Source organism: Monodelphis domestica, chromosome 4 (genome assembly GCF_027887165.1).
Source record: "Monodelphis domestica isolate mMonDom1 chromosome 4, mMonDom1.pri, whole genome shotgun sequence".
NCBI classification, from domain to species: Eukaryota; Metazoa; Chordata; class Mammalia; order Didelphimorphia; family Didelphidae; genus Monodelphis; species Monodelphis domestica.
Genome location: NC_077230.1, coordinates 312,840,811 through 312,865,874, shown reverse-complemented (window position 1 = coordinate 312,865,874; position 25,064 = coordinate 312,840,811). Strand labels below are relative to the sequence as shown.

At 33.3% G+C, this 25,064-nt stretch overlaps 1 protein-coding gene across 1 annotated transcript; it reads right to left on the bottom strand.

Moving 5' to 3' along the window:
* Positions 1 to 1,244: 1,244 nt before the first annotated feature.
* UFM1 (ubiquitin fold modifier 1) lies at positions 1,245 to 24,765 on the bottom strand. The gene is made up of 6 exons (XM_007495370.3): positions 24,343 to 24,765; positions 24,182 to 24,238; positions 15,229 to 15,286; positions 5,662 to 5,701; positions 4,535 to 4,567; positions 1,245 to 3,243 (listed from the first exon to the last, which is right to left on the bottom strand). Coding segments are annotated over exons 1-6 (258 nt in total). The 5' UTR covers positions 24,345 to 24,765; the 3' UTR covers positions 1,245 to 3,175.
* Positions 24,766 to 25,064: the final 299 nt, after the last annotated feature.

Here is a 25,064-nt window from a genome sequence, read left to right as displayed (position 1 = left end):
GGTGTGGGAGAGTTTTTTGGGCTCTGAGAGGTTGTGCTGCTCTGAAGGAAGCTGGAGGTGGAGGCCGCTGAGACTGTTTCTCCATTTTGGTCACGTGAGTAATAGGGACTGATCTCCTTTCTTTGCCCCAGCTATCTAAGGGCTTGGGCCTTTTGGCCCAGCCTAAACAGAAGGGGTATTTAAGCCCTATTCCCTTCTCTCCCCTTTCTCTCTCCCTCTATCTCTCTATATCTCTAATTCCTTTCTTCCTCCTGTTTGTAATTAAACTCTATAAAAGGTTGACGGCTGACTTGAGTTTTCATTTAGGAATTACATAGCTGAATTCCTTGGCGACCTTAAATTAATATATATCAGTCTTTTAAAGTGATTTCCTTGTCACAAGTCTTTATATATGGAATGATTCATTGGGGGTCAGGGTGGAGGCACAGATTGTGTGACGTAAAATAGTCATAGAGTAATGTGTCATATGCTGGCATCTCCTGGCATCAGTATTAGTATGACATGACAGAGCCAGCATCAGGGTGGGCATCTGTCTCTAGCATCAACATGGGAGAGCCAGCAAGCAGAATGTCATCATGGAAAGGCAGATGGCATGATGTTTGAAAGCCAGTGGCCAAGATGGAGACCTTAAAACCAGGCAGGGAGCATGGTTGGACTCTTGACTTCCACTCTTGAACAGACTGACTCCCTGGGCTGGCACTTGGCAATCTACAGTGAAGAATGGAGGGGACTTCACTGGGCTGAAATCTGGGACCCCATCTTACCTTAAGTAAGAAAGGCTAAGACCTCTTTCTACCTCTATCAAACTCTCTTTCTACTAACAAATGCTTATAACTGGTGCTGAGACTCCAGACCACCTTTTATTTGTTATAGTGGAAAGACCACAGAAGGCCCAAGAAATCTGGATTCTGCATTTGTCTGTGCTATTCACCAGCTCCACTATATGACATAGAGTCAATCTACTATTTTGGGTCTTGCTTTCCTTATTTGTAAAAATAAGATGCTCAGCCCCGGTTAATCTTCAAAATTTCTTTTGATGGTTAATATTCTACAATTCTCTAAGGTCTACTTTAGTGGGGGGCATATTTGAGACATTTTCTTTTTGGTTTATTAGCCACAAGTAATTTCTTTTTCAATAGTAGGCCTAAACGACTTAATAATTATGATGCGAAGAGTCCTCTTTGTTAGAGATATATATATATATTATTTTCAGAAGACCAATGGGATTAATTTAAAATTGGGAATTTATAGTCATCACAAGAATTTTATTTAAAGTTTTAAATTACACCTTATTAAAGAGCACACATGTAATTTAATTAAAAAACAAATTTTGATGTAATTTACCTTTAATGAATTTGATTCACAAATATTAACAAATTCAAACTTAATGTCAGTCATTTCATTGCACCATTTTATTTTTCTGTTGTACATAAATACAATCATATTTTGGCCTATAAACAGTATTAAAGTATAACTTAATTAATTGGAATGCTTAGGGCAAACTGTGAAACTATTGGCTAACCTTTTCTGGTTTAATTCTTCTAGTTAAAAAATATAATAATCTATTTTTCTGCCCTAATTTTTTTTTTGCCTTTTGTTAAACTTACTGCATTGTGATGGCTAAGAATCTTGCTGTGCCTTAGTCTTCATTAAAAACAACCAAATCTAGCATTTTAATGTCAAATATAACTTTAAAAATACCAAAAACATCCATTAGAAAATACACATGGCTAGATAAGTTGCAATTTTTCATATGAATCTTTTGCCTTTTCAATGAATATCAGGCCAGAAACAAAATAATCATGGGATATCACTAAAAACAATTAATATAAAACTTGGTTTAGTGGTACTAATTTATGCATTTGCCAAACACAGCTGTTCTCACCAGCTGCATTTGACTACAAAGAAACAAAGAATTTAAGCTGCTTTTCTTTCTAAGCATTGATTTCATAACCATATACAAGAGCCAACATACTACAAATATCATGTTCGTGCTTTAACATTTTTCTATATTAACCTAGTATCTCTTTTTTTTTTCTTATAGGTTTTTGGGGAGACATAGATGTTTTATTCTTATAGTAGTTTAAAAAATATATCCTTGGCTTTTCTCTGCTGCTTGTTTAAACAATAGTATTCCTTTTCTTCTCCATTCTGTTCCTTCTCCTTTATTCCCCTTTGACTTCTTTGGCACCTGTTCTCATTCTTTCTGGATTTTTTGAGTCATTTTGATGTTATTTCTAATCTCTTGTATGACTTACTCCTTTCTTTCTTACCATTTCAGTTTTGACTTGACTTTTCTGTTTTCAATGATCATGATGCTTAAACAAACTCCCTTCTCCCAGCCAGCCCCCTTGAATTTTGGCCTCAGCACTCTAAAAGAGATAAAAGCATTTTCTTGAGCTTTGCATGATTTCAAGTCTTGTCAAAGGTGTCTTTTTCTTTTCAGACTTCAATACAGAATAATTCACATCAAAAGATCATAATTAAATTAGAATTCTTAGAATATAATCATGAAGGGATAAAATTCAGTAACAGAAATATTAAATATTCTTTAAATCCCCACTACTAAGTATATTTGATATATAGGGACGTCGGTAGACTAGCTCACTGGAGATATCATTTTCCCTAATTGGGATAAGTTCATAATGTTCAATAGATAAATGGTACTTTCAATTTAACTGAAAATCCAAATAAGAAACTGGAACCAACTGAGACCTAGAAAACCTAAATAGTAATAAATACAAATATTTAAGTGTTAATCAGTTCATGTTATTCTTATCTTAAATTGTACATAAAATATACATATTTATTCACCTATATGTTTTCAGGCAATTATCATTTGTAACTCAGAAACAATGATTTAATCTATAGTTGACATGATTTGAAAATCAAGAAATTTTAATATTCTTATTTCATGGGAAAAATTTGTTCTTAGTAATATCTTTCTATTACAGAATTAAATTGAAACTCCTTTCATAATGAGGTAGCAGTGGAGACATTGGCTTCTTTCTTAAGGCAGCTGTTTTATACATGAGATGTATTCCTTCTTTAATGTAAAGGGTCAATGCCCTTATAGGAGTAAGTACATAAAATTGTAGATAATCTGAATGCAATGTTACAAAATAAATATCAATGTTTATTCTCAAAGATAATGGTAAGTTCCATTCAGCAGACATTAAAAACTCCCAACTCGATCTCGAGGAATTATTCGGAGTTCTGAGCCATGCTTTAGGAAAACATTCCCTATACAAAAGAAAAAACAAAGTTAGGTACCATGTTATGTAAGAACTCAAGAAAACAAGCTAAAGTTCAAACCAAAGATTTCATAATAAATAATAAAGTGGTATATTTTAGAACAAAATAATTTGATATTAATCAAAATAAAAAATACAACCAAATGTCTTGGTTTTATTTTAACACATAAACTAATTTTCACCCTGAAATTTTTTTCTGTTCCTCCAATACTATCCCTGTCCAACAAACACTTGGCTATTTGAAGCAGTAATTCTAGGTATTAAAAAACTTCAGAATTAACTGAGCGATTAATAATGTGAATTAACTAAATCATGAATCCTTTATGTATGACAACAAAACCAACCTGAAGAGTGAGGAAAAAAAGGAAAATTAAACTGTAAGAAATATGGAAATGGTTAAGAACCAATCATGGAATAACTGCCTATGGAAATATTTTTATCCATCCCACATTTTATGCATCATTGAATTTTTAATATCATTACATCAGCCAGAATACATACATTATAACTACTATAGATATTAGCACAAATAAACTATTTTTAATTTTTAATTTGAATTATTGATTTTTATCAATAACTTTTGAAATATCTATTGGGAAAATTAGATTTTTAAACCTTTCAATTTCATAAAAATGATTCATTTTAATGATACAATTTACTGAAAACAATGGCTAACTGAACAATAATTAAGTATTTTAAATTGTTCTGTTTAAATCTTATAGTTTTTAGTCATATAGTCAGACAATTATTTAAATTCCAGACAGTATAGACCTTAAACTTGTTAAACATTTCATTATATAATGTTAATTAAAGTGACTATTGCCAAAGCCTGAAATTATGAAATATTAAGCATGCTAGGTTTCAATGAATGCAATAACTAGATTTTTTTTAAGTGCATAGTTAGTAGTTACCTATTAAATTCATTACATTTCTTTATAAACTAAAGCACATGTGATAATTTTTAGAGATTTAAATCTATCTACTACTGGATATATGAATATACATACACAACACTATCAATTGTGTTCCTAGGATGATATATAGCGTGATGGGAATTTTATTTGGCATAGGATTTAGATATATTTCCTTAAAATGTATAGGACACTTATTAAAAGACTAAATTCCATATCTATGATAGTGAAATAAGTTAGCATAGACAAAGAGTAAAAGAGCATTATAAACTGAATTAATGGTTAAAAAATAGTTGTCAAAAAGCATATCAAATATTAATAAAAACTAAGACTTCTAAGAATTTTCAAGTGGAATTTCTAGACACTTACCAGCAGTCTGTGCAGGATTTATTCCTATTCCATCTGTAAAACAGTTTTTAAAATAAGATGAAACGTTTTTGGAGCTAGAACAAGATACAAGTATTTATAAAACATTTACTATCAAAATAGCTTCACTGGGTATATAAAATAAAGGTGAACAAAATTAAATACAAGAACATAAGTATCCATATTTCAGATAATAACCTACTTGCTAAGAGGTATTATGATTATATATTTATAGCTATTGCCAAATCTTCTGTCAATTACAGAAACATTAAGTTGCATAGAAGCAATTTTAAGATTCTATATTGCTACATGCTGTAACAAATTATATATAATGATTTTATTTGTAAGGAGTACTTTAATTCCAAGAATCTAAAAGCATTCTGTTAATTGAATTATCATTTCAACATTCTACTTAGGTACAGAATCTTAAGGGCAGAAGAAAGTTTAAAGTCATGTGTAACAATACTTTAAATTATAAGAAAATTAAAGTCTAGCCGTTCCTGAATACCTCCAAAGAAGATCCCATAGAAATATTTGATATGAAGAGTATTTCAACTCTTATCTATGAGTTTCTATTGAAATTTAAAACAAATCCTTCTAAATGCAGGTTAAGGGTTAAGCTTTTTCCTCTCTTCCTCTGTACTCACTGGAAATTAAATTATTCATTTTTTACTCGTAAAATTTTCCATGGTATTCTTGAAAACTGGTTAAGCACTACTCTTGGTCTTTTCTATTCATCTGTTTTTGGTAGTTTTTTCTCACAGGGCCATAAACATAGTGGTATAACAGTGGCAAGGGAAAAGCAACATTCTTATCTAACTCATGATACAGTTTCAATTACAAAAAACGGGTCAAATTGAAAAGCAAACTTCCCAAATGAGGTTTTTCCACAGCAATCATGAATTTTAAAACGGGGCCACAAAATACTTAAAAATGAGCTGAACTGTGCCAAAGCCATAGAAAGACTAAGATCTGATTAATTATTTATCTAGATTTCTGTGATTCCTGTAATTATCTCTTATATCAATAAAAAATAGAATGTTAACATAGATATGTTTTAACTCAATTTTGTCCATTTCATCTTATTCATTCAGTGTAGCTGTTATGTGATTTTAAAAAAGAACTCTTACCATTTGTAATTATAGCACTTGTTGCTGCAGGAACTTTAAACTAAAGGAGGGAAATGGTAAAATTATTTTTACAAACAAATCATCTTAAAATCTGTAGTATTAATAATTATTTATAGCATACAAATAATTTTTTTCATGTAAATGAAAACTATAGAACTTACTTAGTAGAGAAAAAATGTTCTAAGCTGTATATATTAAGGATTTCTCAAATTCTCCAAGTATTAATCTTATTGTATAGCTGATGCCTGAAAGTCCTAGTTTTAATATCTAATGATTTATAAGAGTAACTTATGTCAACATATGTAAAAACAACTACAAATACATAGACGAGCAAGTACTGCCTTAGAAATTAAAATTCTAAATAAAAGCAAATTGTGCTCATTGTTTATCTGTTACAGAATAATGTATTATATAAAATATTTTCTAATACTGCACATTTTTACAACATAAATGGAAAAGTCAAAAGAATTTCTGGATCCAATAAGTAATTAAACTACTTTTAACCTTTTTGTGAAACACCTTTTGAAATTTATGAGTGAAGTCACATAGAAATTTGCTCAAATATTCAAATAAATGTCAAAAGTCATTAAAAAATTAAAAAAACTGGATTATAAAAGATGCTTAGTAACCTTACTGAGTCTCACTTTCTTAAATCATATGCATTTTAAGCAAAGGCCATACAATTTTATTTTCCCCCCCTTTTTTTAACTTAGAATATTTTTCCATGGTTACATGATTCCCAACTCCTCGTGCTTTCTTCCCACCTGGGTTATACATATATTGCTGTTCAAAACCTATTTCCATGTTATTCATACCTGCAGTATAGTGATCCTTTATATCAAAACCCCAATCATATCCCTATCACACTATGTGATTGATCACACTTAATTCTAATGCATTTCTGTTTCCACAGTTCTTTCTAAGAATGTGGAGAGAGTTCCTCTGCATTGCAAGTCACTAGCATTGCAGCTAGTAGAAAAGTCTATTACATTTGATTGTGCCATAATGTATCAGTCTCTGAGTACAATGTTCTCCTGGTTCTGCTCCCTTTGCTCTACATGAATTACTGGAGGTCATTACAGTTCACGTGGAATTCCTCCACTTTATTATTCCTTTTAGCACAATAGTATTCCATCACCAACATATACCACAATTTGTTCAGCCATTCCCCAATTGAAGGGCATCCCCTCATTTTCCAATTTTTGGCCACCACAAAGAGCGCAGCTATGAATATTCTTGTACAGGTCTTTTTCCTTATTATCTCTTTGGGGTATAAACCCAGCAGTGGTATGGCTGGATCAAACGGTAAGCAGTCTTTTAAAGCCCGTTTTGCATAGTTTCAAATTGTCTTCCAGAATAGCCAGTCAGGTAGGTGTAAGGTATCTCAGAGTTGTTTTAATTTGTGTTTCTCTAATCAGGCGGGATTTAGAACACTTGGCCATACAATTTTCTAAGCCATATCTGTGTGAGAAGTTTATAGTAGTTCTTGGCAAGGTATCCCATAGTTAATAGAAAAACAAAAATTGTCATTTTTCTTTCTTTCTAGGAATGAGATAGTTAACAGTCAAATAAAAAATAAGAAAACATAACGTAAGTACTTTTGAAGTAATAACTTCATGCTGAATACAGAACATTTTTATGATTTCTTCCTTTAACCTTTCCCTTCTCCACCGCCAAGGGCCTTTTCTTTTCTTTCTTTTTCATGTTTGAATGAATGATAGCAGTCTCTTCTCAAGCTCTCCAAACATTTCTTTGAATCTCAGTTCTTGATTCCAAAAATCTAAATGTATAAGTTTGGAGATACTACCCATAATACATTTGGGGAGGAGTTTTTATGATATAACAAAAATCCCCAAATGATCAGCTGTCCCACTGCCCCAATTCTTCTGTCATCACCTGATGATGATGCACTCTAAAAAATAAAAAGAATCAGTAAAAGCCCATCTGAAAATAAAACTATCCAGATGACTCTGAAAGTACTCTATCATTTACATTCCACCTATAGAGCATGTAGGACCAATTTACCATCTGTGCCAATCCCCATTAATAGTCTCCATAATTCTAGGTGCCAGTGATGTGTCCATATCACCTCTTCCTGAATCATAAACCCTATTTTAATCAGTCCTATTCTTTCAAAGGCTCATTCCTACCTAATCTGTCTATGTTGTGGCCCAACCCCTTCACGCATTTACTCAATAAAGAATTTATTCCATTGTGCCCTTTCTAGGGCCAAAAATTTCTATTATTTTCAAGGCTTTCAACTAATATCCTTCTATTTAATCAAAACTTGGCTCTCCTATAAAGATGCTACATCCTTTGCAGTTTTCTTCATTTGAAACCAATTATACTAACATCCCTCCCTGATTCATATCACCAGGTTGTGGGCTATGAATATTTTTGCTTTCTGTAGTTACTTTTGAGGTCATTCCTTTAGCAACATTTTCCAGTGACCTTTCATCTTTTGAAATCCATATAATCTGTGTATACATCCATCTTTCCATCTTTGTTAGTGTCATTACTGGCCTGCAGGCCTCTATCTAAATTTATCAGTTTTTAATACCTGTCTTTCTCTCTATCTTCTACCATCATGCTCAGGGATTTTATGTTAATCACTTTTTCCTTTCTACCTTCATAACATTACATTAATTTTTTAACCTCTTTAACTTTAATAACCTCCATCCCACTTCAGTCATAAATATCGACAGTGATATCAACTTCACTATTTGTTGGAATTTAGTACAAGATCTCTAACATGTGGAAATTTGTTGAAGTTCTACTTTGATCAGGACCTTCTATCCTTCAGGCTCTGCCCCCACCCCAATCTTAAGTCATACTAAACCTACCTTTTATCCATATCATAAGCTCTAGTCACTTGACACAGTCCATTCTCCAATGCCATTACATTTATTCTGTCACTTACTTTCATGACTAGTCTTCACCATACAGTTTGACATGTTAGTGTTTTGAATTTTCTAATATTTTACATAGCTTCTAATATTTTACATAGCTCTATATTCAATGTTTAATTTGTGAGGAAATGAATTCTGTTTGATTTTATTTTTCTTGTTCTTCAATTAATAAAATAATTTCACATATGTAACAATATCTTCTATTACAGGACCATGAGTTATATAGAAGATAATAGTACTTTAGGGTTTGCAAATTGTTTTACATAAAAAATCTCATTTAACTCTCTATAACAAATTGTGAGGAAAGTGCTTTTATTATTCCTATTTTATAAATGAAGAAACTGAGGCTGCTGAGTTCAAGTGACTTTCTCAGTCACATAGCTATTAAGTTTCTGAAGCAGGATAAAATTCAGGTTTCCCAGTCTCCAATTCCAGCAATCTATCTACTATGCCACCCAGTTGTAATATTTTCCAGGTACAACAGATCTTACATGCCAAAAACATAAATATACTATAAGCTAAATATGGTAGTATTACACAACCATCAATTACCTCAAACATAAGGCACTATGAGAGATGCAGAGGACCCAAAGACAGACTTAAAATGGTCTCTGTCCTCAAGAAATTAAATTGAAAAAAGCACATGTCCATTAATCCACATCAAATGTCATTATCATACAAATGGGTCTAATATTTGAAAATGCTAACCCAAGTTAATATCCTGAGCAAAAAATTAATAATTTAAAATGAATTTATAGTTGTTTAGACTTCTATTATTGAGATTAATTATTTAATAACTACAGTAAGACTATTCTTTCATCAGGAAAGCAAATAGGAGTGGTTGAATCATATTGTAAAGTTCAAGAACATATTTATAAATAACCAATTTAGGCATACTATTTTACTAAAAATAATTCATGAATACATTATTCAGGTTCCTCTGCTAGGATAATATCAGGTGTAAGTTCTTGGGCTAGGATATCATAAGGCCAAAAGACATGTATGTATTTTTAAAAATTAACTTTTTTGTTTGTTATATTTCCAGTTATTTGCTACCCCTAAAAGAGCTTCTATTAATATTTTAGAACATATAATTCTTTTCCTTTATCTTTGACCACCTTAGAAAATAAACCTAATAATGGTATTACTGAGACAAAAACAATACACAGTCATAACTTTTTGAGCATAATTCCAGGTTGCTCTTCAAAATGGTTGGATCAGTTCAGTTTCACCAACAGTGTACTTGTGCCCCCATTTTTCCACATCCCCTCCAACATTTGTCATCTTGCCTTTTTATCATTTTAACCAATCTAATAGATGCGATATGATATCTCAGTATTGTTTTAGTTTGCATTTCTCTAATTAATAACGATTGAGAACATTTTTTCATAGACACATATAACTAAGATTTCTTCAAACACTGCCCATTTATATCATTTGACCATTTGTCTATTGGGGAATGGCTCAAATTCATGTAAATTTGACAAAATTCTTTATATATTTTAAATATGATACCTCTGAGAAACCAACCATAAAAATTTGTTCCTGATTTATTGCTTTCCTTCTGATTTTGGCTACTTTAGTTTTTTGTTGTTGCTGCTGTTGTTGTTGTTGTTTGCATAAAAGCTTTTAAATTTAATGTACTCAAAATTATTCATTTTATATCTCAAAACGCTTTTAATCTCTTGTTCATAAATTCTTCTCAATCCTAAATCTGACAGGTAATATGTTCCATGTTCTTCTAATTATGATGTCTCCCTTTATGACAAGGTTATATATCAATTTGGATCTTATCTTGGTAAATGGTGTAAGATACAGGTCTGTATCTTGTTTTTGCCAGACTGTTTTCTAGTTTTCCCAACAATTTTTACCAAATAATGAATTTTTATTTCAAAAACTTGGGTCTTGATTTGTGTCAAATATATGGTTACTATAATTTTTTTTCAATTGTTTGTTTTCTGTTCTATTCCGCTGATCTACAACATTTGATAAGTGACCTTTACTCCCAATCTCGTTTTAAATAAAACAAAATGCAAAGATTCAAAATAAGTTTTCATTAATAATTAATGTCCATAGATCTGAAAGATAATATGTTCTCAACTTTATAATATATCCCTTTATACCTAGGTCATGTATCATTTTTGATCTTATCTTGGTAGATAGGGTAAGATATTGACCTATATCTAGTTTATGCCATACTACTTTCCAGTTTTCCCAACAATTTCTGATACATAGTGTTTCTGAATCCTTAAGATTACAGTGCTCAAAGCATCTGTTTGTATTTTATCTATAATATGTTCTTCCCTGAGTTTTGTTATTTTTATTATTTTGTTCATACTTCCTCTTTAAATAGCAATCTTTCACTAAGTGGTCCATTCTATGGCATAAAAAGCATTTTCTAGTCTCTTTTTTACCTCTCTGTTGCTGGTATGAGGGTCTAGAGTATGTTTTAATTGTTTGCATATTTTTTATTTCTTCGATCTTTTTTTCTTAAGAGATTCCTCGGTGTTATGTAGATTTTGTTTTAACTCTTATTTTTTCCAGTTCTTGTTCCTTATGGTTTTCATGCAAGTATGTACCAGTATCTCTAAATTCATTAATTGTAATGCTATCATACTTGGGAAAATAATTCCTGAAAAAGCTTTTTAGATGGGAGTTACAACCTCTCAGGAATTGTCTCCCCACATGAGCCACAGATTCTAGTGAATCTTGATTCAGACACATGATGGATTCAACAGTTTCAGTCAATATATCAATAAATGTTGCTTGATGTTCTTTTTCTTAATTCATCTTGTCAAATTTGCTCCAAGCATTGGGCTTAGAACAAAATGATTTTATTGTCTGCAGGAGATCTAACCTGCATTTTCTAAGATATGCCAAGCTTGTTGGGTTTGCAAAATTGAAATCATCCTTTTCCTCTACTGTAGGCCAACTTGTCAAGGAAGTGTCTTATCTGGTTTTATCTACAAACTGCCCATGCTCATGAGAGCTAAATACTTTAGAAAAAAGGTCAGTATCTTCAAAATGTGGTTCAAATATTTAAAGACTCTTTTCAGCTCTTTAAGGGCCCTATACAGTTCTGAGAGAAATTTGGGAATCTGCATTTGATAGAGTCCAATTCCTGGATAGAAAACGGTTTGTGTATTTTTGAGTGGAGAACTCTGGCTATATTTGAAATTTTTGCAATGTCTCTTAATGGCAGGATCTTCTGGGTTTCTGTATCATTCTTATCTTTGTCCTCTGCCCCATTCTTATCTTGGTCTTTTGTTTTCTTATCTTTGTTGTTATTCTCTGCATCTACACCTACTTTTGTCTTTTTCCCTTTCTCTTCCTAGATATGTAGCTTTCCCTGTTTTTCTAAGTATTTAGCACACATCTTTTTTAACTAGTTGTTCCAAGGTGTCATCCAGCACTAAATTGAGCTACCTTCTCAGGTGTAAAAAACTTAAGAACATTCCTGATATAGACAAAGGTTTGAATGGCTGCCATGGCAAATATGCAAAATTGTGTGATCACTTGCCACATAATTTTGTTATAAGTAAAAGGCATCGATGTCATGAATACAGCTGAGTTGGCCATAAGACTTATAGTATCCATTACAACTCCTGTCACAGTATTTTATATATATATATATATGATGTTATATATCCAATAAAATGCAATAATTGCAAACACTGATGTCCAAAATAGTATTTGCAACATCATTTTCTGTTTTCATTCCTACTTATTCCTTCTCTGTTTGATTTATATCCAGTAATCTGGGGTGGGTGCAGACTTTCCTGGGGTGATAAATTGTAGTAGAGATGGAATTTGATGAGATATAACTAGGAAGTCAAAAGATGTTACACCAGGAAGTAGTTAAATGAAAGAAGCTGAATCTTGAGCCCCTCCCCTCTTTACTTCCTGTTTCTTCCTTCACCAAGTATCTTAATGGAGAGTTTCTTCACAGATGGTAAGTTAAATTCTTCTCTTTAATAACAATAATCCTTCAAACTAATTTCTTTAAAGAATCTTTTATTCTTTTGGGGAGAAGGTAATAAGGATGAGGCTGGGAAAGAGGGAACAGGTTTCCCTAATCTTTTAAGTTGTAATTTGGTTGAAGGCTTTGAAATAAGTCTCTTCCAAAAAAAGAAATGAAATATTTTCCTCAGAGGAAAGATGGCAATAACTCTGCAAGGGTCTCTTCTGGGCAAGAATAACTATTTCTTCAGTTCACAGTAGAAGTAGTAAGGTAATGGACAGAGAGGAGATGAAAGTGGTCTGTCCTCAAACTACCTTCAGGCAGAAGAATGAAGTCCAGTCAGTTGAGGGTGGGGTGGGGATGGGGAGGGTGTCCAACTGTCCCTCCTTCAAACTTCCATGGAACTCTCTCTCACCTTCCCCAATGATCTGTATTACATGTGATTTTTTCCTCTTTGCTCTGCAGTTTATGTCTTATTATCTGTGTCCAATTTCCTTCAATCACAATAGTAAATTCTTATTCTAAAAACATAGAACTTTACCTTTGTCAAAACACAGTTATTACTATCTTTTATGATTGTTAGTTGTAAATCTATTCTTTTCCACTGATATACTTTTCTATTTTTTAACCAGTAGTATGTAGTTTTGATAATTACTGCTTTATATGATAGTTTAAAATCTAGTACTGCTAGATCTCCTTTCTAAACATTTTTTTCTCCATCACTTCCTTTGATATTCTTGACTTCTTTTTTCCAAATGAATCTTATTACCATTTTTTCTAATTCAACAAAATAATTTTTTAGTAACTTAATTGGGATGGCATTGAATAACAAGGTTAGTTTAGGGTAGGACTATCATTTTAATTATATTAACTGCCCAACCATGAATAATTAATAGTTCTCCATTTATTTAAATCTAACTTTATATAAAAAATGATTTAAAATTATGTTCATATATTTTCTGGATTTGCTTTAGAAAATACAGTAATACATAAAAATCCTAATGATTTATGTGGATTTATTTTATATCCTGCTATTATGCTAAACTTATTGACAGTTTCCATTAATTTTTTTAGTAGTACCTCTGGGATTTTCTAAATATATCATATCAATTTGTGAAAAACAAGTTTTGTTATCTTTTTGCCCATTCTGATATCATTAATTTCTTTTTCTTCTCTTACTATTATTAGCATTTTTAGTACAATATTAAATAATACTGGTGATAATAAATATCTGTGTTTTACTCATTTTACAGGGAAGGCTTCTAACAACCCCATTACAGATAATGTTTGCCCATGGTGTTAAATATGTACTACCTAATCTAAGGAAAAATCCATTTATATCTGTGGTTTCAAGTGTTTTAAGTAGAATGAGTGCCATTATTTTGACAAAAGCTTTTTCTGAATTTATTGATATAATTACATGATTTTTGTTACTTTTTTATGTAATCAATTATCTTAAGAATTTATGAATAAACAAGATAAAGCATTGTGAAATGTAAAACAGATAATTTTGGATATATTAAATTGAAAGGTTTTTGTACAAATAAAACAAATGGGATCAGAAGGAAAGTAGTAAGTTGTAAAAAATATTTCTAAACATTTTCTTGGATAGTGGCCTCATCTAGAATATGTAGAGAACTTTGTTAAAATTCTAAGACTATGAGCCATTCCTCAATAGATAGTCAAAAGATGAATGGAGTTTTTGGATGAAGAAATTAAAGCTATATATAACTCTATGAAAAAATGCTCAAAATCATTATTGATTAGAGAAATACCAATCAAAACAACTTTGAGATATCTCACACATACCTCTCAGATTAGCTAACATGATAAAAGGGCAAAATGACAAAACTTGGCAGAGAACTGATCCAATCATCCTGGAGAACAATCTGGAATTATACTCACTTATAAAACTGTATACCTTTTGACCAATATTACCATTAATAGGTTTATGTCCTAAGATGATCAAGGAAAATGGAAAAGAACTTATATGTTATAAAATATTAATAGCAGCTCTTTCTGTAGTGGGAAAGAACTAGAAATTGAAGGGATGCTCATCAATTAGGAAATGGCTGAACAAGTTGTAGTTACATGACTGTAATGGAATACTACTGCACTATAAAAAAAGATGAACAGTAGGATTTCAGAAAACCTGGAAAGATCTGAATGAGCTGATGCAGAGTGAAGTGAACCAGGAGAATATTATACACATTAACAACAATAATGTATCATGATCAACTAAGAATGACTGAACTATTATCAACAATTTAAGGAGAAAAGACAACTCCAAGAGACTCATGACAAAATAGGAGATCTTCCACCATGGGAGGAACAGTGTCTAAATATAAACCATTCTTCACTTTATTTCTTCTGTGAATTTTTCTCCCGTATAAGGAATATGTGTCTTGTTTCACAACATGATGAACAAGGAAATACAAATTATATAATAATATATGTCCAATCTATGTCATATTAGCTGCCTTATTGGAAGGAGGTAGGGAGTAGGGGTGAAGAAAGGGGTTATTGTCTTCATTTTACAAATTAGGTAATGATAATTAGTGAAAGAACTAGACTAGACTAGAAATAAGGAAATATGGGTTCAAGTCCCAGCTCTTACCTGACTAATTGTTTAAACATTACCTAATTCATAAGATGAAGACAATAACCTGTGCTTACTAAAAACTATTTTACACTTACTTCTTCTGCAGCAAACTTTAAGACTGCTGTGAAAGGAGTATTTTCAGGAACACTAAGCCTGCAAGGAAATAGAAACCAATAAGGAAAAAATTCAATTGTTATAATGTATTCAGATAGAATTGTTAGAAAATGATAGAGAATGATGACTGACTAATACTCTAACCTGACCTCAGTATTCTTTCACTCTAAATAAATCAAATTCAAACTACCTTATGAAAAATAAGCTAACCCCTAACCACTAATGATCCTCACTTCTCTTTTGTACCAATAGACAAAACAGTTCAAAAAATTGCAAGAGAAAAGTTAAACAATTTTAAAGCATTTTTGAAAAATAAATCCACAGTACTGTGCAACTACTTGGCTCTAGTATTAGGTTTCAAATTGTTAAATTCATTTTTTTAGGGTATTCAATTAACCAAGCAATTGGGTGCTTTAGGATTTTGGCCACAACTAAGAATCCAGGATTCTATTCCTAAACTCTGAACTAACCTTTAAAAGGAAATTCCTGGCACTCTGAGTTCCAAGTTGCTCTACAGAATTTGGAAATACCCTTGACTTATCAAATTAAGAAGCAACTATCTTTTAAACTAGGATTCTATCTATATTAGGTTATCATTATTATTAAATAGAGAATGTTATGAGTATATAACCTTTTATGTTTAATAAACCTTTTATGTTTAATGGATGTTTCAAAAAAGTTGTCCAATTCATCAAATAATAAATATTTAGGGTGCACTACACTAAGTGCTGTGAGCATAGAGAAAAAAAATGAACCACCCCTGCCCTTAAGAAGAGTAGGAAAAGAAAGAGGGCAAAGGAAAGATAAAAGTTTTATAATATTGGAAGAGAGACATAAAAGCTTCTGTATGAGGTAGCACTTGTGTTGATAAGGTAAGGATTCTGAAAAGCAGAGAAGGCGGCATTTCAGGATGCAGGGATGGTCTGTGAATATGTGTGGGTGTAAGACAGCTCAGTGATGTCAGGAACACATACTAGTACACTTTGGTTGGAACGAAGAATTAATAAAAGGGAATAATTACACTCAGCTTTAAATCAAAGAGGTAGAGTCAAGTCTTGGAGCCTTAAATGCTAGTTTTGTACTTGCATTTTATCCTACAGATGACAGGGATAGATTCAAGGTCTTTTAAAATGAAATTTTGTTGAGAGTACTTATTTGGATATCACATACATTTCTCAATTTATATCTCCTATTTAGCCCCTTCCTCCCAGTAGTCTTTTTTTACAAAGAATAAATGGACAAAAAGTCTTTGGTCCTGTTCTCTTATGTGCATTTAAAAAAATTCTACAATGACCTTCTTTCCCTTCCTTCCTTCTTTTCTTCCCTTCCTTCTTTCTTCTTTCCCATTATCCTTGTTGATAGTCCACTTCTCCTTCCAAAATGTTCCCATAAATTGGGGGAAGAAGGGAGGAAACCTTATTAAAAACAATAAGCATAATTAAGCAAAACTATACATTATATAAATCCAAAAGTGTTTATCTTGAACTGGCCCTCCAGTCCCTATCTCTCTGCCACATAGTGAATAATATGCTTCATCATCATTCCTCCAGAATAATGCCTGATAACAGAGTTAAGTCTTTCAAAATTACTTTTTTACATATTGAAATTACTGTATATGTTTTTCTGGTTCTGTTAACTTCACTTTGTATTAGTTCATAGAAGTTTTCCCTGGCTTCCATCCCTTTCACCATTTCTTACAGCATAATTTTAAAATGTGTATTCTAATATGATTGTGCAATTGCATTTGCTAATTCTGATTTTCAGAAATGTCAACTTTTGACATGTCTTTACATAATTCCTCATATCTGTTATCAGAATGATATTGATTTAATACTTTTAAATTGAGTGTTATTTTAGTATTAACAAATTAAGTACATTAAACATTTTAAAACAAGATACTATATATAATAATATAATTATTTTAGGGTCATTAAAAACTGTTCACCATAGAAATGGAAAGATCCTAACTTGGAAGATTGCTCTTCCCATTACATAGAAATGACACTTGTCTAGGTAATAAAATTTAATTTTTCAGTGCACAAAATGTTTAATAATTAAAATAGCATTTATATCCCCTACCTGTCAAGAGAAATAGAGGCTGAAGGGACAAAGTGAGTTATACATTTTTGGACATAGTCAACATATATTTTTATTTTGCTTGTATATGCTTTTTAAAGGATTAATTGGTTTTGTTTTCAATGGTGTCTGAAGGGAAGATTTAGGAAAAAGAAAGAAATTATCCATTGGAACGCAAAAAAAAAAGTGCCATTAAAAATTTAGTTTGATATTTCTTTCAAAGAAATATGTAACAACAGAGTGCTAGGAGTTTCCTTTTCAAAGACAGTTCAGTGGTTAGGAATGCAGTCCTAGATTCTAAGCTAAAGTCAAAATGCTAAAGTACCCAACTGTTGACTTGCTGAATATCCTAAAATGTTTTGTTGGCAAAAATCAACCAATATATTGAATATATGCAGTCTCCCTGCTTCAGGTAAGATGTTGATCTAGGTTTCCTCTCATCTCTTCATGGCCAGGTTTGGGCATTAGAATTTTCCAGCATTCATTTTCAGCACTGCTTTTATTCTTTGCTGTTGCAGTCTTTTTTTCTTTTCTTAATTCTGCTTATTTCACTTTGCATTAGTATACATGTCTTCCCATGCTTCTCTGTATTCATCATTTCTTATAGCACATACTATTCCATTATGTTCATATACCCATGCCCTAACTGATGGACATTTATCTACTTTGATCCCAATTATAACGTTTCTTTGTGTCATTGAGCTTCTTGGGGTATTTGCCTATCTGTGGAATTTCTGGATCAGAGAATTTTAGTCACTATCTTTTTTTTTTTTTAAACCTTACCTTCCATCTTGGAGTCAATACTGTGTGGTAAGGGTGGTAAGGGCTAGGCAAGAAGAGTGGTTAGGGCTAGGCAATGGGGGTCAAGTGACTTGCCCAGGGTCACACAGCTGGGAAGTGTCAAATTTGAACCTAGGACCTCCTGTCTCTAGCCCTACCTCGCAATCCACTGAGCTACCCCAGCTGCCCCAAAATTTTAGTCACTTTCTTAGCATAATTCCAAAATATTCTCTAGAATTAATAAATCAATTCACAATTACACCAACAGTCACTAATAGTTTTTAATCACACAGGCTACATACATGGTCAATTCCTAAGACCTATGCCTTAGGAGGATTATTTTGCTAGGAGAGTTAAGGGCACACTATATGAGGCAAAGACTATCAGGAGGGAAACTAATTAGGAAATTTATAAAATAATTCAGGTCAAGGAGCAACAAAAATTTTTATAAGGGATCAGTTAGTAAATATTTTATTAGTAAGTAAATATTTATAGGCCAAGAGACAAAATCAAGGATAACATGTTATAGTTAAATGAAAAACTCTAGGTTATTATTTTCCATAGAGTTTTTTAATAATCACTTGAAATAAAAAAAGCTGATAGGGAGAGATTTAAAGCCTATTTTTCTACTCTAAGTATGACCACATATTGATCCTTCCACATGACTCTCCATCATGTCCCTGCTATCCAGGGAAGTATAGTCTTGAGTCCTGCACCACTCCTCTAGTCCTCTGTCCTCACGTATCCCTGTGCGTTCATGTCCATTCATGTAGTATAGGCTGTGCAAATGGGACAAGATGGGCCAGGTGAGCTGGCAGGGGGAGTGGATTCTATTTACACAACTGATTTGTTTTGAGCTTTCAAGGAAGTGACTGTTTGACAACTTCAGACACAGGACTTCCCTGTGCCAGATATCCTACAAGTACCTTAGTTTAGCTTTCATTTTGGCTCCTCTATCCCTGAGACTGAAGGTAAAATCAGACCAGGGAATCATACTTCCTTTTTACCTCAGAATCTAGTCCCTTCTCTTTTATAGTATGGCAATTTTCTGTAGTCCTGGCTTCTGTTGGGAAAGTGCTATATTGCTATAATTGTCATGCAGGCTTATAAGATATAAATGACTTTAAGTGGGCCTTGCTGGTGATTCAAGGACCTGTTATGGGTTTATTCTTTATTTTTTTACTCATACTTTTATATACATAAGATTTTGATACATAGTTTTCCCTAGAATTTAATTTTTTCTCTTCTATTTTTTTGTGTGGTGTTTTTAATTTTCTTTTGACAATTGAGTCATATATCCCATAACTCAGCCATGTATCCCAGGGTGACTCTGGTATTGGTCAACACCCTCATCAGAGGGTATTGTGTAATTATCCTAAAATCCAAGGTTTAAAATCTTTTGGAGAAATTTTAGGAAAAGAACCCTAACTCCAAATCAAGAAAGCAGATCATTTGGATAAAGTGCCATAAGGAAGCCTGTGGAAACCACACACTGCATCAAAAGATCCAGAGTGAACTTTGGGACCTCACCCTATCTGCTTTCTCTACTTCAAGTGATTATTAATAAACTCTATGGAAAGTAAGAACCTGGAGTTTTTCATTTAACTTTAATAACACATGTTGGTACTTAAATAAACAGAGAAAGCTATTTTCCTCAATCTTTTCTTGAAATTCAAAATATAACAACAACAACAATAAATGCATACTTTTTTAAAATGTAGACTTGCTAATGAAAAGAATATTTACAAAGAAAAATGAATATTTGCAGTTGATTTCTTTTTAGAGGGATAACACTGTGGTTAACTGAGACCCAAAATTAATGTTCCCTCTCATCAAAATCAACAGCAATATTCATCTATTAAAACTGAACTATAATATTTTTTGTATTTCATTTTTGAAAACTCTTTCCACATAGATAGGTACTACCAAATAGTGATATAAATCCATAACTATATGTTTTTAGTTAAACATATTCATTTCTTAGAAGGCATATATAAAATTCTACTAGATTTTTCTCTTAACATTTGCCATTACATTGGAGATTAATCACTTGAAACTGAAAGTTAGGTGGAAGCTCCTCAACCACAGCTAAATAGATTTTGAAATATGAAAATTTCTTTTCCTTTTGCATTGAGATTTAAACAGTTCTCCTAGAATTATAATCTAAGCTCTGAAAAGATATCTCCAGTGAATCTGTGTGTTAAGTGACCATCCTTCTTGCTTTAACTTTCAACAGCAAAGAGAGACAATACTTGTAATTCATATAATGCTAGTTGCTATGAAATTGACTTTACTGTAGTATAAGTTTCACACATAAATGCCTTATCTTACAATTTTAGGCTGAATTAATTAAAAAGCATTATTAAGTCCTCTACAAAACAAATTTCTAGTAACTCGGTAATTTGACAACAATGGTTAAGGGCATTTCTTATTCACAAATATTTTAATCTCAGTCTTGAACTCAAAAAATTGTAGTAAGATGATTTTCCCCTCATTTTGACATGATGATTATGTACTGCCAAAAAAAAAGTCACAGAATGGTCATATATATGTGGCACTTGAAATGTTGTTGAGTTATAATTCACTTCAATTTGTAGTATACTGAACAGTAGTGAGAACTGATCAGTGTGACATAGAGGCTTTGTTGCAATTACTGAGGGAAAATTGTGGGAACCGAATGCAGCCAAACTGAATGTACCTTTTGACTCAATTCTACAGTTCTCTTTCTATTAAATTATGGGTCTACTCCGACTTGTATCTTATGAGAACACTTTATTCAATTATGGGAATTGTGAAAAATCTTTATTGTATTGCTTGAATCTTACTCTGCATGGCTAGGAAGCTGACTTTTAACTAAGGATACAGATTATGCTGACCAGAAATGCAGGCAGATCCAAAGACTGATGCAAGGTGTTTTCTCACAATTATACATCTCAAACAATTCATATATTTTATCTGAAAACTAGCTACAATTATTGTTTCCATGTTCTTTGGATTTAATACAGACACCTGGGAGAGAGGGGTAGTAGGATACCTCTTTTTTTTTATTTCAAGGAATTGTCCCTTTTGGCTCTCTCCCTCCCAACCTGGAAAGCCCCTCATCTTTCCTCCAATTAGAAATAAAATTCCCTACTTTTGTATTTTGGTTGAATGTTTTCTATTATTTCACAGGTCATACTTGATTATAATTTTTAATACATAAAAATCTATCTCACTCTGTATTCAGGATTTTTGAACTGCCTGGGGAGTCTATTGACTCAATTTTTATGTCCATTTTACTAATTATATAGCTCAGATGTTTCCTTAATTATTACCAATTATCCACCATACTACTCAACTCTGCACAAAAGCAGCCATAGAAAATATGTAAAAGAATGAATAGGGATGTAAGGCAAGAAAATTGTATTTAATAATATAAAAAACTACTCTTATTTTGCAGTCTTACAAAAACAGGCAGCATGTTAGATTTGTCCTGTAAGTTATAGTTTGCCAGTCACCTTGGTGAAAGATAATAATGACTTAAACTAGGGTAAAAGCCTTGTGAAAGAAAAGGATGGATTAAGAGATGTTGTACTCAGAGGGCTAAAGACTTATGGGATACCAAGTTTATGGGAAAAGGAGACATGAGTCTACAAAGGAGACTGAGAAGTAATCAGAGACTGAGAAGTAATCAGACAAGTAGAAATGATACAAAATAAAAACAAACATAAGAGACTGTTATCATGGAAACCAAAGGAAGTAGATGTATCCAGAAGACTGACAATGACAAAAAGTGAAGAGCATGGCCAGACTTAAAACAACCAAGTTGCCAAAATCACTGTTGTTCTAATGATTTAACATTTGTTATAAGGGTATTCTCTAAAAAATGAAATGTTATTATAACAAATATCACTAATTTAAGATGAAAATTTTCATCTGTCAAGCTGTAACATATTTATGAAAAGGGGAATCATTTATAATAAGCTTGAAAAAATAGGAGGGGATTAGATTTTGAAGGACTTTGAATGCCAAGAAGGATTTTGCATTTGATCCTAGAGGCAATGGGGAGCCAATGGAATTTGGTGTTGTAGAAGTGAGGTTTGGGAAAGCGAAATAGTCATAACCACACTTTAGTGGCTGAATGAAATATAGATTGGAGTGGAGAGAGATCTGAGGCAAGTAGACTCAGTAGCAGACTATTACAATAGTAGAGGCGTGAAGTAATGAGGACAAGAGTGGTGATAGAGTCAGAAGAGGAAAGGGGGTGCATTTGGAAGATGTTTAAGTAAAATTGACAGTACTTGGGAAAAGATTGGATATAGAGAGTGAGAGATAATGAGCTGTTCTTCTGCCTTAGAACTGGTACTTAGTATAGATACTTAGAAGCTAAGGGTTTAAAAAAACAACTGCATAGTTGTTGGAATTGTGAAATGTTTTAACCATTCTGTGAAAAAAAATTGGAACCATGCCCAAAGGGTTATAAAACTGTGCATTCCCTGTCACCCAGTGAAACCACTACTCGGTCTATATCCCCCCAAAAATCAAAAATAGGGGAAGAGGACCTACCTGTACCAAAAGGACCTATGTGTATAAAAATATTTATAGTAGTTCTTGTTTTTGGTAGCAAAGAATTGGATAGTGAAAGGATGCCTGTCAATTAGGGAAAGGCTAAATAAACTGTGGTATATAATTGTGATGGAAGTGCTATAAGAAATGGCAAGCAGAATGGTTTTAGAAAGTCTTGGGAAGACCTGTATGACTTGATGAAGTAAAGTGAGAAACAGATCTCTGTATATAGTAACAGCAAAATTTAACTGTGAAAAATGTATGTATTTCAATCATTATAATGATCCAAGAAAATTCTGAAGGCTTCATGAAGAAAAATACTATCCACCTCCAGAGAGAGAACTGATGAACTGAATGCAAATCAAAGCATATTTTAAAATTTATGAAAATGTTTTGCATGATATATATTTTTTAAAAAAGAAATAGCTTGGTAACTGAATAGCTATAAGAAGTAAAGGAAAAAAAAAGTTAAAGATAAGGCAAAACCTGAAGCAACTAGGGTTGTTAGTGATGTGGGGAGAAAGTATAAACTCCTTGAAGACAATAATAGTCTTTTATCTTTTTGTTTTTTATATTTCAAACCTATCATGGTACAGAATTGTGGTTTCACTGGTATTAGACATACCATGTGGAAGGAAACTATCTCCATCAATGCAGATAAGCAATTCCATGGTCTGAGAGGTCAAGCGATTTGTCAGTATTTCTTTCTTTCTTTTTTTTTTAACCTTACCTTCCGTCTTGGAATCAATACTGTGTATTGGCTCCAAGGCAGAAGAGTGGTAAGGGCTAGGCAATGGGGGTCAAGTGACTTGCCCAGGGTCACACAGCTAGGAAGTGGCTGAGGTCACATTTGAATCTAGGACCTCTTGTCTCTAGGCCTGACTCTCAATCCACTGAGCGAACCAGCTGCCCCTTTGTCAGTATTTCTAATAGTTAATTAAGTCTGAAACTCCGATCTTCTCGACTCAAAAGTCCTATATCCACCACACAATCGCTACTTTTTCTCTTGCTCAAAGTACGCTTTTAATATATGCATTGCATGCCATAACTCATTCTCTAAAAGAACAATCTGAAACGAATCTTTATCGTCTTCTTTGAGGATGCTACTTGGAGGGGCTGAGGTGTATCTTCAGAGGATCAATGGAAAGAACACTGATTCAAGAAGCCTCCTGAGCCTTGTCTCCCAAAATTAGTTTTTAAAGGTTGTTTCATTTCTATCTTTGAATCCCCGGTGCCTGGCACTTGGTAGGTGCTTAATAAATGCCCTTTTAGTAAATTAGACTTAACTTCCCTTGGCCTCAGTTGTCTTTCCTGTACAATGAGGGGAGACGGAACAGTGCTTCCTCCCCTGAGACCTAAACCAAAGATCTCCCTCATCAACATATGGGTAATCATCACTGAATGGAAGATTGGGAGATGTCACAGAACACACCCAATTCCGTTCCATTACCAGCTTAAGGTTAAGAATGGGGATGTGGAGTGAGAGGAAGAGGAGGGTCCCACTGCTCCCAGCCCAGCGGCGACGTCACTCACACTTTGTAGGGCAGTCGCGGATCCGAGGTCAGTGTAATCTTAAAAGAAACTTTCGACCTGCAAAGAAACAAACGGCTAGTTAGAGGAGGGCGGTGGGTGCAGGGTTCCAGGCACTTAGGTAGGGGATACCGCCGGGCGGGCCAACTTGACCTGTCACTCACATGGTGAGGGCTTGGGTGGTCCTAGGCGAGCCTGACAGTGGTGCTCCGATCTTTCCTTCCGTTCCACTTTTCGCTGTACTCTCAGCCAAGACAGCTGCCTTTTTTCCTCCCACCTCAGAGCATCCACGTCTCCCTCCGCTGTCACTTGAGGACCTGGGGCTTTCCTCCTCGAAGCTGCCCGAGATAATGCCAGACACACAGCTCCAAATTGTCCATCTTTGCAACAATCTTGAGGCAGAATCCTCCAGGAGAACTTCAGCCTTTGCTTTTAGGACCCTACATGGGTCTGTATGGGAGAAAGTAACTCGTAAGTGAAATTCGCTGTCGCTGTTTTAGATCAGGCAGAGCTTAAGGAGGCTGCAGAAGCTCCGCTGCTGAGAGGGGGAACCGAGGTTGGCTCCTCCCAGGGCGGAAGACGCCGGGAGGAAGAAGAAACAAACTAGACGGAAGTAGGAAATAGTACACTTTTTTTAGTCCCTGGGAATGTAGACCTGGAATAGCTAGAGGCCGATTTCCCACTAACCACCTCTAAACCATTTGCGTTACGTCCAGGCTGACCTACCGTCCCCGAACTGTAAGACCTGTAAGTTTTCCTGGCCCTCGACTTTCCCAGGGCTCATTGATTACTTACACGCTTGTCACCAGAGTCTCCAGTTTGTGTTGGTCATTTCTCTTCCAGCTACCAAACAGTGAGGTTTTAAATGAGGTCAGAGACCTTTTCT

Bases quoted from the DNA above. Each gene is read 5' to 3' on its own strand.
- UFM1 (XM_007495370.3), bottom strand. The intron at 15,287-24,181 runs GTGAGTGACGTC...ATTTCCTTGCAG, and splicing joins CCGCGACTGCCCTACAAAGT to GCTTAGTGTTCCTGAAAATA. The intron at 5,702-15,228 runs GTAAGTGTAAAA...TCCCTCCTTTAG, and splicing joins TAAAGTTTGCTGCAGAAGAA to TTTAAAGTTCCTGCAGCAAC.